The 13,973-nt window shown below is 42.6% G+C and overlaps 1 protein-coding gene across 1 annotated transcript in view; it reads right to left on the bottom strand.

Annotated features, from left to right (window-relative positions):
* Nucleotides 1-13,472, bottom strand: part of trpm4a (transient receptor potential cation channel, subfamily M, member 4a) — a 48,854-nt gene extending 35,382 nt beyond the window's left edge. The window contains exons 1-4 of the mRNA XM_084036212.1: nucleotides 13,362-13,472; nucleotides 6,406-6,467; nucleotides 2,088-2,265; nucleotides 704-884 (exon numbers count right to left, since the gene is read on the bottom strand). Of these exons, the coding sequence (XP_083892338.1) occupies nucleotides 704-884; nucleotides 2,088-2,265; nucleotides 6,406-6,467; nucleotides 13,362-13,430 (490 nt within the window). The 5' untranslated portion in view covers nucleotides 13,431-13,472. The remainder of the gene's footprint in view (nucleotides 1-703; nucleotides 885-2,087; nucleotides 2,266-6,405; nucleotides 6,468-13,361) is intronic.
* Between the last annotated feature and the right edge of the window lie 501 nt (nucleotides 13,473-13,973).

The raw sequence follows: 13,973 nt of genomic DNA, 5'->3' as shown, positions 1-13,973 counted from the left end.
ATCTAAACTGAGGCAAGTGAGGCCTGCAGTCCTTTAGATGTTATTCTGGGCCCTTTCTGGACTTCCTAGATGAGTCCCCAATGTGGTCTGGTGGAGTTTTGGTGGCCGGTGGGTCCTGGGAAGGTTCACCACTGTTCCATGTTGTCTCCATTTATTAATAATGGCTCTCACTGTTGTTTGCTGGAGTCCCGGAGCCATAGAAGTGTCTTTGTAACCCTTTCCAGATAAATGGAATGATTTTCTTCCTCATTTGTACTTTTGATCGCAGCATCATGTGCTGCTGTTTGAGACCTTTTAGCTTCACATTACCGGACAGGTTCTATTTAAGTGTTCAGATTGAACAGCAGTGAAGCCAAAGCTGAAGTGCCTTAAACTTGCATTCTTTCTCTCTAGTCTATGAAAATGAGCCTACTCCTCTCTTTATTTATCATCTCAGTAAACATTGTAAACATGAGTTTATGGTCTCAATCTCTAGTTTCAAGTCTTGCGGTTTTTAGACACACATGAACATTTTTCAGCATCAGGGGCAGAGTTGTATGGCTCGTCAATGTCACACTTGTCCCAGCCAATCAAATCAAGCAAGAGGCTGTCTTTGCCTTCTTCCCTAACCACTTCCAAGAGACATCCAACAATATTTTACAGTTTTGAAAGTTGGCATTATCAGTGGTTTGTATCAATCCTTATGTTAACTATTGGGTGTTACCTGTGCTCTGTGCTGCCCTCACCAGCCCATTTCTCAGGATGTCTCGCACCCATGTTTTGATCTTCTCATGGCCTTCCCCCCCCACCACCGACACCACCATGTTGGGCGAGGGCAGGCCCCAGTGAGCCGTCATCAAGGTGTAGACGATCTGAGGTGGTGTGTCACACGACAGCCGCAGAAACTAGATGGACAAAGAGAGGATAGCAGTGTCTGACAGAGAACGTGATAAAAGGAATGCATTTATCAAATGATTTTCCAAATATACAGTGCATTCAGAAAGTATTCAGATCCATTCACTTTTGTTATGTTTCAGTCTTATGCTAAAATTGTTTAAATTAATTGTTCCTCTCATCAATCTACACTCAACGCACCATAATGACAAAGCAGAAACAGTATTGTATACATTTTTGCAAATGTATTAAAAAGGAAAAACTGAAATATCACATTGACATAAGTATTCAGACCATTTAGGGGCCCTTTTGCATCGATTACAGCATCAAGTCAATCCAGCATCAGTCATGGATTTGGGGATTTCCTCCCTTTCTTCTCTGATCCTTTCAAGCTCCGTGAGGTTGGATGGGGACTGTTGGTGGACGGCCACCTTCAGGTCCCTCCAGAGATGTTGGATCGGGTTCAAGTCAGGACTCTGGCTGGCCCACTCAAGGACATTCACAGAGTTGTCCCTAAGCCACTGCTGCGTTGTCATGACTGTGTGCTTAGGGTCATTGGGCCATTCACCAATATCTTACGAAGTTTAAAAAAAGGGTCTATGGAAAAGTCTATGTCCGATTCATGACGTCTTCTTAAACCGTAGAAATGTTCGCACCTCTGTTCATGTCATGATGAATCCCACGTCTTCGTAAATTGAAAGAGCGTGCCAGTTATTCCTAATTAGCAAATGTAAAGGCTGTGCCAATGCCCATAAAAGGACATGAGACAACTTGCACACAGAGCTTGAGCAAGAGGTAAAGAATGTCGAAATGGAAACTAAAGACAGTGGACAACTGGACTCCAAATGGACGAAAAACTTGTGTCGCTCTGAAGTGGAGGAAGCCGACTGCTGCAGGAAGTGAACAGCAATTCAGCCAATATATTCTGGAGCATCAGTAGTGGATCTAAAATAACACTAAAACAAGATCGACGGGATGCTGTTACTCGTTCACTGGATGCTGTATCCGGAGAAGGAACACAACCGAAGTAAAGAAATGGTTTGGTGTCAAAATAATAATAAAATGTCAATACTTGGCATCCATGTATCAATAGAATATTATAAAATATGTCAATACTGACATATCCCTGCTATTCATCAGGTTTGCTGCTATGCTTTTCTGAAACAATTATGACTCTGTTTATGTCTAGGTGTTTGTTCAGCACCGCCACTCACATGACTGTGTCTGCGTCCAGCGCCGGCAAACTCCAGTTCTCCGAAGGCGTCGGTGGGACACTCTGAAGAGTGCTGCTTGCTGTCCCACTGAGTGACAATAGCTGCTCCAAAGAAGTCCCCTGTTGCCAAAGAGCCATGCACCTCCCGCAGACCTCCACACTGGCACAGCGCTCCATTACTGACAACACACAAACCAATAAGCACACCCAGACCGGTTACTCTATGGTTGACAGTGACCCAAATGCATTTGTGGTATTGATCGTTTTTACAGAAAGTTGCTTTACTGGTTCACTGTTGGTACAACCCTGATATAGTCAAATCTCAACAGGAAAGTATCTGAGGTTGATTGTAGATACATATGGGCACAAAGCCATACTATGCAGTGCTTCAAAAGTAATTAGTAAACAGGTTCTTAAATAAAATGGAAGTTATTGCAAAAATTGGTTGAGTGATCTCTCCTATCTGCAGCATTCAGTTTAACTTCAAGACGTTGCCACTCAGGCAGCTTAAGAGTGAGTCACTGTTATAAATACTGGAGAATAAGCATAAACAACTTTCTTCAAGTCAGAATGATAAAAAAAAAATCTGATTGTTGAAACAATATGAGGTGGATGCAAACAGTACTGAAGTATCTTGTTGATCTGATATTCAAAGATAGCTCCTACAACTCTGTCTTAAGAAATGGGGTCAGGATATTACATTAATCACTAATTTCTAATGAGTTTAACTGGATTATTTCTGGAGGAAGACAGCAGAAAATGGTTGATGTCACTAAGACATTTTGTTAAGGATGCATACCGCTGGTGGATGCTGATTTTATGGACACAGAGTCACATGTCATCAGCATAGTATGAGAATGAAAATAAACCTGCCTCATTCAGCAAAGTGGAAGCATGTTGAGACTAAGAATTAAACTGGGTTTCTTGTATAGAAATAAATGTTGTTTTTCTTTTGGTGCCAGGAAGAAAATTGTCCAAGCCGTTCTTTTATCTGTTATTGACTATGGTGATATTTTATATATGCATGCAAATTCATCATCTCTGAAAATGCTAGATTCTGTGTACCATGCAGCATTACGGTTTGTCTCAAACTCTGGCTTCCGAACACACCGTTGTAAATTGTATGAGAAAGTTGGTCTGTCTTCCTTATACACCCGTAGGATGGAACACTGGTATATGTTTCTCTATAAGGCCATATTGCACGATCTGCCTCCGTATTTGTGTTCTCTAATGGTTCCTAAAACAAACAGTGCTCGTAACACTCGGTCTAGCAGTTTGATTATGTATAACGTTCCTCGGACTCGCACTACGTTTGGTGAAAGTGCTTTTAAATCTTTTGCCCCGTCATCATGGTGTAAGCTACAGGAACACCTTAAACTGGAATCCCTAATCACCCTGAACAATTACAAAAGCAGGATCAAGGACTATTTAACCACAAACTGGACACTGACTTACTGCCAATTAGATTGATGCTTTGTCACTTTTTATTGTGTTTGTGTCTGTTTTTAGTGTGAAATTTTGTGTTTTTGTTGTTTTTAATGTGAAACTTTAAATGTTTGTATGCTGCCTTCTTGGCCAGGACTCTCTTGAAAAAGAGATTTTGAAACTCAATGAGAATATTCCTGGAAAAATAAAGGTTAATAAAATAAAATAAAATAAAATAAAGAGTCAGGGGGCTCGGACAGAACCTTGAGGTACTCCACACGTCAGAAGGGAAGTGAATCATATTTATTGACCAAAAGTAAAGGTAAAATATCTAGTTGAGAAGAGTAGAAGAGTCTTAGATACAACAAGACCTGAGGGGTATTCCACCAAGGCGGCGCTTACCTGGTTAAGCCTGGTTAGAACTAACGCCAACTTCCACTTGCGGCTAAACCCATTCCATTAAAGCATTTCAGCTGCGCCTTGTTGAGGCTAATTCAAGCCAGGTTAACGTTGTTGCGTGTTACGCGCGTTCACGGGATATGAAGCCAGCCCAGAATCGTGAATGTCGAATCATCGAGAAAATGGCAGAAACTCTCTCTCACATCTCTCTCTCTCTCTCACTCTCTCCCTCTCTCTTAGATAAGCCTAGTAAATGCATCTACATTGATTAACTCATTTATCTCAACAATTCAATGAACACATTCAATGAACCTATTAATGAACTCACCTGAAAGGAATTTATGTGGCTGAAAATTGCATACAGCAATGCCTTTGTCATTGGGATCTATAACATGCTATTAATAATAACATCTTCATGCCTATCATGTTTTTGCAAGTTATATTTGGGTTCTGGGGAAATTGTTTGACATATTTATCATAGTTAAGGTAAAATGTTGGTCTAATTCTCTGATCTAAAGACAATTATACAAGCACAAAAAAACAAAAAAAAACACACATGAGATGTCCTCGCTGGGATGTGAACCTGCGATGCCCACATGCAAGGGCAGGTGCATCACCACACACCCAACTGGGGGCTTTATATAATAGTATGGCCAGTCGGTCTTAAACAAAATAAACGATTTATTCATATTTTTTTAATTGCAAGCATGTATTCTTAGACGCTTGATGAAAATATAGTCTGTTTGTACTTCATATATGTAATTTTGGTAATTTTGGGTCTTTCACGTGACAAAATCACGAGGACTAGGCTTGGCGGAACCTTCTGCTGGTACAGTTGTTTCTGACAGACGGACTTCTCTGAAACCCCCGCTAAAGTAAACCTGATGGTTAGCCTGCCCCTGGGCTAGTTTGGTCGGATAAATTCCCATGGTTAATTAGCGGAGAGTGCCTCAAGTCACGTTGATGGAACGCAAAAGGTAGCGAGGCTTATCGAAATTAGCCCGGCTTTGCGCTTAGCGAGTTTGATGGAATACCCCTCAGGTGAAACCTCGTATTTGATTGGACTGTGTTGGTCAATGTGCTTAATTGAAACTTCTCAAACTCAATGATTATTTTGTTAAACACCACACAAAATAAAAGCCATCCCTCTCTAAACTCAAACCGTCTTTAAAACCTGAAGCCTGTCAGTCAGTCACCAGGGCAACACTGTTATTTATGACACGGAGGAATCAAGTGATTTCCTTCCTGTTTTGTTATTGTGGCATTAGCAGCACCGCTACGTTAGCAACGCTTTACATCATACTGTTATATTTCACCATTAATAGTCTGTAATTCATGAATACTGGTTTAATACTAAGATTTCGGACATATTAATAAATGTCACACAGTGTTGTGGTGACTAAATATCATGTTGGTGAGGAGCTTCAGGTGCAGCCAGTGGCTGAGTTTTGGCTAATGCTAGTAATGCTAGGCCAACCAAGACCATTACCACAGTACACAGCCCAGTTATCTCCAACAACAACGTATCCAACAAGCTGGTTAGTCACGTAAACATGTCGATGAAGTTTGTGATGCTTCACTTCAGTTTTGCTGTCTATTAGGGGTGAGGTTAGATTGTTCTAACTTTGCTCTGTGTGTTCTAGATGTGTTGACTTCTCCAGTTTTACATTTCACATTTCAAAGAATGTGATGTTCGTGTGTCCGTGTCGAGTCTTGAATATGATAAAATATGTTTTTGCTGCTCAGACAACCGTGCTGCAGCTTCATGATCAACGCCCCTTGGTAATGTCGTAGGCCTACGTCACTCGACTGATTGACTTGATCAATCAGTTGCTTACTTACTTATTTACTCAGCCCTCTACGGTCCAGCCAGAAATGAAGATATTAGGTTCTACTGTATCAAATGTAGAGCTTGAGCTCAGTAAAATAGGGGAAGACCCTTTACCAAGTGATGTGATCAGGATTTTTATTTTTTTTTTACAGTCACATCATGGGAAAATATTGCTTACTGATTTTCACGCCTAAAGATATAAAATGTGACATCACCAATTGATTTATGGACTACAAATTTGGGTTTTGGAGCCTCGAGTGCAGCATTTTGGTCATCAGATCTTAAATTTTTGGCTGTCGCCATCTTGTTCTTTGTAACTAGGAGTGACACGAGAAGATGGAGTAGAACCAAATATTTAATCATTTTTAGGCAACCAAAATGTTACAATAACATGGACAACTCCCAGGCAGGACGTCGTCGTGGTAGCGACCTGTCAATCACAAGGTAGCCCCGGCTAAAGCATCCCCTGCTTTCTGGTCTATTTGACTGTAACTGGACCATCATTTACTAAATGAACTAAATTAACATCATGCTGGTCTGAAGAAAACTTGAAACTACAGATTGAGACCATAATGTTTCCAGTGTTTCCTGTGATAATAATTCAAGTAACTCAAAGACTTCTACACAATTATTTTGCAACCAGAGGAGAGGAAGGAGAGAATACCTGAAAGAGTCTTCAACAAAAGTGGTGCACGCCCGCTTCTTGATGGTCTTGGGAATCCAGCTCTGTGAGCAGGAAAAGAGTTTGTAAGAAGCACAAGTACAAAGGAATATTTTAACGAGGATGCAGTGACAAACTGCGTGACAGAGAATTGTGCACATCATGAGAACTTGCAACGAGTACTGTCAGGTCTTCTTTTTCATGCTGCCTTTAATTTTCAAAACTTGTTTTACCAGTTTGTGTGTGAACCCTCAAATAACTCTGACCTTTAATTATAAGGAAAACTTTAAGTATAGGCTTTACCCATTGTCAGAGTGAAAGAGAAGCTGAACCAGATGGAAATTCTCTCTTCAATCACTTTCATACATTTTACTTTACTGATAGAATAGAACGTCCTCATACAGAAACAACAGAAGAGGTAGTTTGCAATTAACTGTCAAAGCATTCTGTTACCATTCTATGTATGTATGTTCTAGTTTCTACTGGATTTTTTTTCTAAATGTGCTTTTCTAGTCTTTTTCACCACTCAAGGCTATTTACACCGCATGTCTACATTCACACATTCACATGCCGATGGCAAAGACTTCGGGACAATTTGGGGTTGCCCAAGGACACCTGCAAGAGCCGGGAATTGGACAACCAATCTTCCGATTAGAGGAGGACGTGCTCTACCTCTGAGCCACAGTCGCCCCATAGCCATTGTGATGTCACACACTGGCTTGGGGACGTTTTCAAAGCCTCAAATTCAGCATTTTATCCATCGTCATCTTGGATTTTGTCCGTCACTGTGGTTTTTTTTGCAACCAGTGAAGGAAGTGACCATATTTGGACTGTGAATGAGTGACAGGTGGATCTGACGAACACAAGAGGAAGAGCGGCACCCCGAGCAGCACCCTTACTGGATCTGGATCCATCTGGATTCAGATGTGAAGCTGCTAACAAAGTTAGCTTCATAAATCAAGGTCTACTTTACGGCTAAGTCTTAAAGTCATCTTAGTAGCTAACTGGCCTTAGGTTATTGTTGTTTCAGTACAATCAGTCCAAGTCCTGGTTCACTCTCTTCGTGGGAATTTCTTCAGAAGTTTCATGTGCAACTGCTGAGGGAGGAATGTAGTTCAAACAGGAAGGCTGAAGAGAGGGAAGCCGAGTGGGGGATGTCAGCAAGATGAGGCATGATTTAGGTATTCCAATGTCAAAAACTGACAATACCTGTCTTTGAAAATAGTTGGCTTCCAAACCTGACCACACCTCAAAGGAGTTGTTGCTAAAAAGTGAAGCAGATTAAATTGACAGATAGTCAGTCAGCAGTGACAGCGATGCATTTGAACACTTTTACTGAACACATTCAAGTTAACTGTACCGGCGTGTGAAATGTCTCATTCTGAGAAAAGCAGTGAGCAGATCCACCACTCAGTCTCTTGGGCTACGATCAGACTCGTGTGCATAAGGCAGGTCGGAAGTTGTCCGAGCAACATGCCACTTTGCTCTCTTTAAGGTCAAAGGTTTATTTTTGCTGTTGTGGTTGCATACTGTAGCCTCAATACAGTTAGCCCATAACTGCATCATATCATCCAACGGGCGGCCGTGGCAAGAGGTAGAGGGAGTCGTCCACTGGTGGTTCGATTCCCCGACCCCTCCAGTCCACATGTTGAACTGTCCATGGGCAAACTAGCTTGTTAGCTTGTGTCATTCTTTAACAGCAGAGCTGTGTGTAACGGTCCCTCCACTTCACTGGTGAAGGACAAGATACCCAGCCTTCCTGGTGAGCTGTCACATCACTTTCCGGGCCCACTGGCATATGTTATCATCATCATCATGACAACTAATAATAATCACCATTTTCTTTGTACGGGTCACCACTGAAAGCAGTTTAATGTCCGTTTTAATCCTGTTCTTTTTCTATGAATGGTGCCCGTTAGTGTATGAGACGCACCAGGCTTTTAGGTGACATCGCAGACAGATCTCCAATCTGCCGTCAGCACAGATAACACAATAAATCTGATCAGCCGTCAAGAACTTGTTCCCTCCTGGTCAGCGTGACCATGATCCACCAGAGGCCGCTAACAGGAGGCCGCTAGCAGGAGGCCACTAGTAGGAGGCCAGTAGCAGGAGGCCACTAGCAGGAGGCCCTAGCAGGAGGCCACTAGCAGGAGGCCAGTAGCAGGAGGCCAGTAGCAGGAGGCCACTAGTAGGAGGCCACTAGTAGGAGGCCCTAGCAGGAGGCCACTAGTAGGAGGCCACTAGTAGGAGGCCCTAGCAGGAGGCCACTAGTAGGAGGCCACTAGTAGGAGGCCAGTAGCAGGAGGCCACTAGTAGGAGGCCACTAGTAGGAGGCCACTAGTAGGAGGCCAGTAGCAGGAGGCCACTAGTAGGAGGCCACTAGCAGGAGGCCAGTAGCAGGAGGCTACTAGTAGGAGGCCACTAGTAGGAGGCCCTAGCAGGAGGCCACTAGTAGGAGGCCACTAGTAGGAGGCCACTAGTAGGAGGCCAGTAGTAGGAGGCCAGTAGCAGGAGGCCACTAGTAGGAGGCCACTAGTAGGAGGCCACTAGTAGGAGGCCAGTAGCAGGAGGCCACTAGTAGGAGGCCACTAGTAGGAGGCCACTAGTAGGAGGCCCTAGCAGGAGGCCACTAGTAGGAGGCCACTAGTAGGAGGCCACTAGTAGGAGGCCAGTAGCAGGAGGCCACTAGTAGGAGGCCACTAGTAGGAGGCCACTAGCAGGAGGCCAGTAGCAGGAGGCCACTAGCAGGAGGCCACTAGTAGGAGGCCAGTAGTAGGAGGCCACTAGTAGGAGGCCACTAGTAGGAGGCCACTAGTAGGAGGCCAGTAGCAGGAGGCCATTAGCAGGAGGCCACTAGCAGGAGGCCAGTAGCAGGAGGCCAGTAGCAGGAGGCCACTAGCAGGAGGCCACTAGTAGGAGGCCACTAGTAGGAGGCCACTAGTAGGAGGCCAGTAGCAGGAGGCCACTAGTAGGAGGCCACTAGTAGGAGGCCACTAGTAGGAGGCCAGTAGCAGGAGGCCACTAGCAGGAGGCCACTAGTAGGAGGCCATAGCAGGAGGCCACTAGTAGGAGGCCACTAGTAGGAGGCCACTAGTAGGAGGCCAGTAGCAGGAGGCCACTAGTAGGAGGCCACTAGTAGGAGGCCACTAGTAGGAGGCCACTAGCAGGAGGCCAGTAGCAGGAGGCCACTAGCAGGAGGCCACTAGTAGGAGGCCAGTAGTAGGAGGCCACTAGTAGGAGGCCAGTAGCAGGAGGCCAGTAGCAGGAGGCCACTAGTAGGAGGCCACTAGTAGGAGGCCACTAGTAGGAGGCCAGTAGTAGGAGGCCACTAGTAGGAGGCCAGTAGCAGGAGGCCAGTAGCAGGAGGCCACTAGTAGGAGGCCACTAGTAGGAGGCCAGTAGCAGGAGGCCATTAGCAGGAGGCCACTAGTAGGAGGCCAGTAGTAGGAGGCCAGTAGCAGGAGGCCAGTAGCAGGAGGCCACTAGCAGGAGGCCACTAGCAGGAGGCCAGTAGCAGGAGGCCACTAGCAGGAGGCCACTAGCAGGAGGCCACTTGTGGCTGCTGAGAGTATTCAACCTTTACCACAACTTGACGTACTTGATTATCAGTGGCTCTTCGTGGGCTTGTTATCCACTAGAGACAAGTGGGTTGATTTCATCTTGAAAATAGAAAATGTATTTTTTTCTTAGTCTTTAGTCTTAAACCAAATGTCATTCATTAGTAATCGAAAACAATCCTTTTAATTGCTGTGGTGGGAAAGTGCCTATGATGCCTGCAGGTCTGATTGATAACCATATAATATCGAGTCAGTGCTGCTTCTACTGAATATGTTCCATGGATGATTCATCTCTTAATTTAAAGTGGATCATCATCATCATGGTTGAGGGTATTCCTCATCAGGACCATCCATTGACAGATACAGGCCTCGAAGCCATTCACCAAATTAGATTTCCTTTAATCCTGTGAATCCTGCCCTTGTACACCTGAGGCTCTCCTGTGTGTTAATCTACTACAGAAAAATGTCAAAACACAATTTAATCATCACCAGTAAATCGTTATTAAATTCATATTAAATCACTTTTGGTCAAGTGTGGAACAACAGATGCTAAAGAATCACCCATGGACTAACAAGAGCAGGCAGAGATGATCTTGATATTAAAATGTGATGTGCAGATATGGCAGGTGGCCTAAGGACTCATCATGATTTGGGTCTGTGATATGTAGAAATATAAATAATGTTATTTACCAATAGATCCTGGTCGATTCCTGGGTCAAAATGACACACAAAATGACACTTCTCTAGTTGGAGACCCTGATATCATACATGCTGTAATATGGCTATAAGTATGTATAAACACACAGATTATTCTGTGACGTGGACATAATAACATTTATGGCACATCAACTGAACGTCACTCCAAAGTGTATTGCGTTGGTGATTTTATCCAATTATTGATCTTGAAGTGAGAATTACTGTCAAGGACTTCATTGTTAACGTTCAATTAAATGTTTGGTAATTTTAGAAGATGACCATTTTATCCTGGACACAATTTTTGTGTATACTGTTCCATTGTTTTTAACAGCAATGGTTTTTACCTTGACCACCGGGCATTTACGAGGTTGTCTAGTTGGATTTGAAAGGAAGTAGTAAGTCAATTTCTAAATAAATTAAATGAGAATTAACTGCTATTTTCATTTATTTCTCCACTGTACAAAATATTGCAAATAATGTACTCAAAGAACCACTTATTCCTTGGAAAAAACTGAAGAACAATTTGAAAACGGTTCTTTATTGAAACATTTAGGCCCACAAAGGACTTTTTTCTTTAAGTTCTTCAAAGATACAGACATGGTTTGAGGCAACTTTGTGGGTTCTTTAAAGAACCATTTAAGGAAATGGTACTTTAAAGAACCTTGGTCTGAAAGGTTCTTTGTGGAACCAGAACTGGTTCTTCTATGGCATCGCTTGAAAGAACCATTTTCAGTTCTAGTTAGCATCTTTATTTTTCTGTGTGTAGTTGCTTAATCACATGTCAGTTACGTGTCAATATACACTTGTTACAAACATATCGCCTTTCAAAATAAACTACACAGGAAGTTAGATTCAGGCAACAAACCACTCAGTTAGGTTTAGGAAAAAAGAGCGTGGTGGACTTTAACTATAACAAGTCACCAAGATTGTTACCTTTACTTTTTGTTTTGCACAGACAGCAGCGGTCCGTCTTTGTTTGACCCGTCCACCAACACTCCCTCCCTACACCTGTTCTTCTAAAACAAACATGATGATGCTTTGAGCAATCATAATTGTTGTCTGTACATGTTTTATAGCACCGATATCCACTGACTTCCAAAGAAATAGAAATAAACGCAAGGACAAGCTGCTTCCTGCATATAGTCCAATTACTTTCAAAAGTTTATCTGCTGTTTATTTTCAAATTCTATGCTTAACACATAACACAGGTCATTTGGTGACTTTTGTATGTAATAGTGATGTATATCTACATCATATATTGTAATATCTGTATTGATATTGTCATAATAATCAGACCAACCCTTGTATATACAGTGTGGTCCTAGCTTCGTCCACTTCAGTTAGTTTTGTGATATTTTTGTTCATAATTATTCATGTTATTTTAATTCTCAGTCGCCTCATAAAATTTTCTCATGTGGTGTGTTTTAATCCGTTATTATGCTTACATTTTCTATTGTAAACAGTGTGGGAATATTGATTTTTCCTGTTGCTCGATCTGTTTACCTGTGGACAAAAATCTGTCTAGTTCTAAAAGCTATCATGGTAGAGAAGTGAAATATAGTCTGGCGTTCAGGTGGCGGAGTGATTAGAGCGCATGCCATGTACGCACGTACGCATACGTATCCGACCCTAGTTCGAATCCCGGCCGGAGGTCCTTTGCTGCATGTCACACCCCCTCTCTCTCCTGTCTTTCCTATCTGTCCACTGCTAATAAAAGGCATCTATGCCTGAAAAAATCTTAAAAAATAAGAAATATTGTCTGATTTAAAAGAAAATACAGGATATGAAAATACATTTTAATTTGTTTTTTTGCAGGGAGACTTTATGATTCATGATCATCTCATTTAAACTGATTTGATTGTTTTTCACAAAAGATGTATCTATTATTTCTCATGCAATACAAACAATTTTGTTTCTTAACCAAATATAAAGTGATTCCAGTATGTCTTAAGAATTTATTGGTGCCATTTTAAGAGCTTAAGCATATTTTGATGATTATTAGGATAATATTGTGAATTATGTTTGGCAGGATCGTCCCAGGCCTACTGGGGAATCGAGGGGTAGTTTTGGACACTCTGGATAATAAGTTTGCTCTACATAAGATTTTGTTGTGTGAATGTATATTCTTTCTGTGTAAAACAGAGGATTCCTTCTCTCTGTTTGGAGAGACTGTGTGTGGATTTGAGAGTTTGGCAGAATTTGGTGTCACACAAGTTTTCCACAGCATTTCGTTTGCAGCAGTATGTGTTGCCTAAACATGTGAACAACTACACACACGGTCATGTGCATTCCTGCCGAGGCTGCTCTTCAGGTCCAGCATAAGAAGTGCTCGGGGAGCACCTTCATGAAAGGACTTGTCCCCAAACATGTCAATAATGTAATAAATACAGGCTGAGTAACATTGCAACACATGCAAACAATGAGTGAATATTATGGTTTGGTTGAAGAGCAACAGATGTGGGGATAGGAGGGGGAGGGGGGTAGCACTGGAATGTTTTTCCTTGGAATGAAAGAGACAGTCAGATACCATCAGAAACTTCCGTCTGGACTCCTCAGACTTACCAGCACTGAGCATTCCCGTCTTATCCGACACATGCAACCACATGCAACTTCCTTCTCCTTTATCTTCACCCACAAACCAGCTCTGGTCACCAACCAACCTATCCTGTATTCACACATCCACAGATCACCGGCGTGCACACATACCTGGTCCTTTTCTTTCTTGCTTCCAGCCATCCTGCCCCCTCCGTCCCTCTCACTATGCAGCCCCTTCATCCTGCGCTGCAGCCACCGACTGGAGACTGATCACTGATCAGCTGCACGCGGATCAGCTGTGCACCCTGCAGCTCCGCCCACAGTGTACTCAGCTCTCCAGACCGGAGCTGCCAGCCCACTATGCACAACATTATAGACATGAATATCTCCAAATATATAAATGAGCTGCAAAATATGTAAATACTTGTAAATATAAATAACCTATTTTTCCATATAAGTATATATAAATTCATAGTTTAGTAATGTGTGGCTTGGTATTGTGAACAGCAGCACTGAAAGAGTTCATGTGCATGTGGGGAAGGAGGAGAAGCCTGGATTGGATTATGAGCAGCCGAAACAGAATTGTTTTGGAATACGCCTGTTTACAAACTGTTATGTCTTGTTATAATATCCTTAGTTAACCATAGATATGGAGTTGATTATGAATATTGAGTTAATATGTATGTCAGTAACTACAGGTACATATGTGGAAACCTGTGGAAACCTATATGAAAAGTGAAGCCATGTTGAAGTACCTTAAACTGTCACTCATTGCTGGCCACC

The sequence above is a fragment of the Eutrigla gurnardus genome (assembly GCF_963514095.1).
Source record: "Eutrigla gurnardus genome assembly, chromosome: 20".
NCBI lineage: Eukaryota > Metazoa > Chordata > Actinopteri > Perciformes > Triglidae > Eutrigla > Eutrigla gurnardus.
The sequence above is the reverse complement of the archived record's forward strand: the minus strand, read 5'-3'. Positions and strand labels throughout refer to the sequence as shown.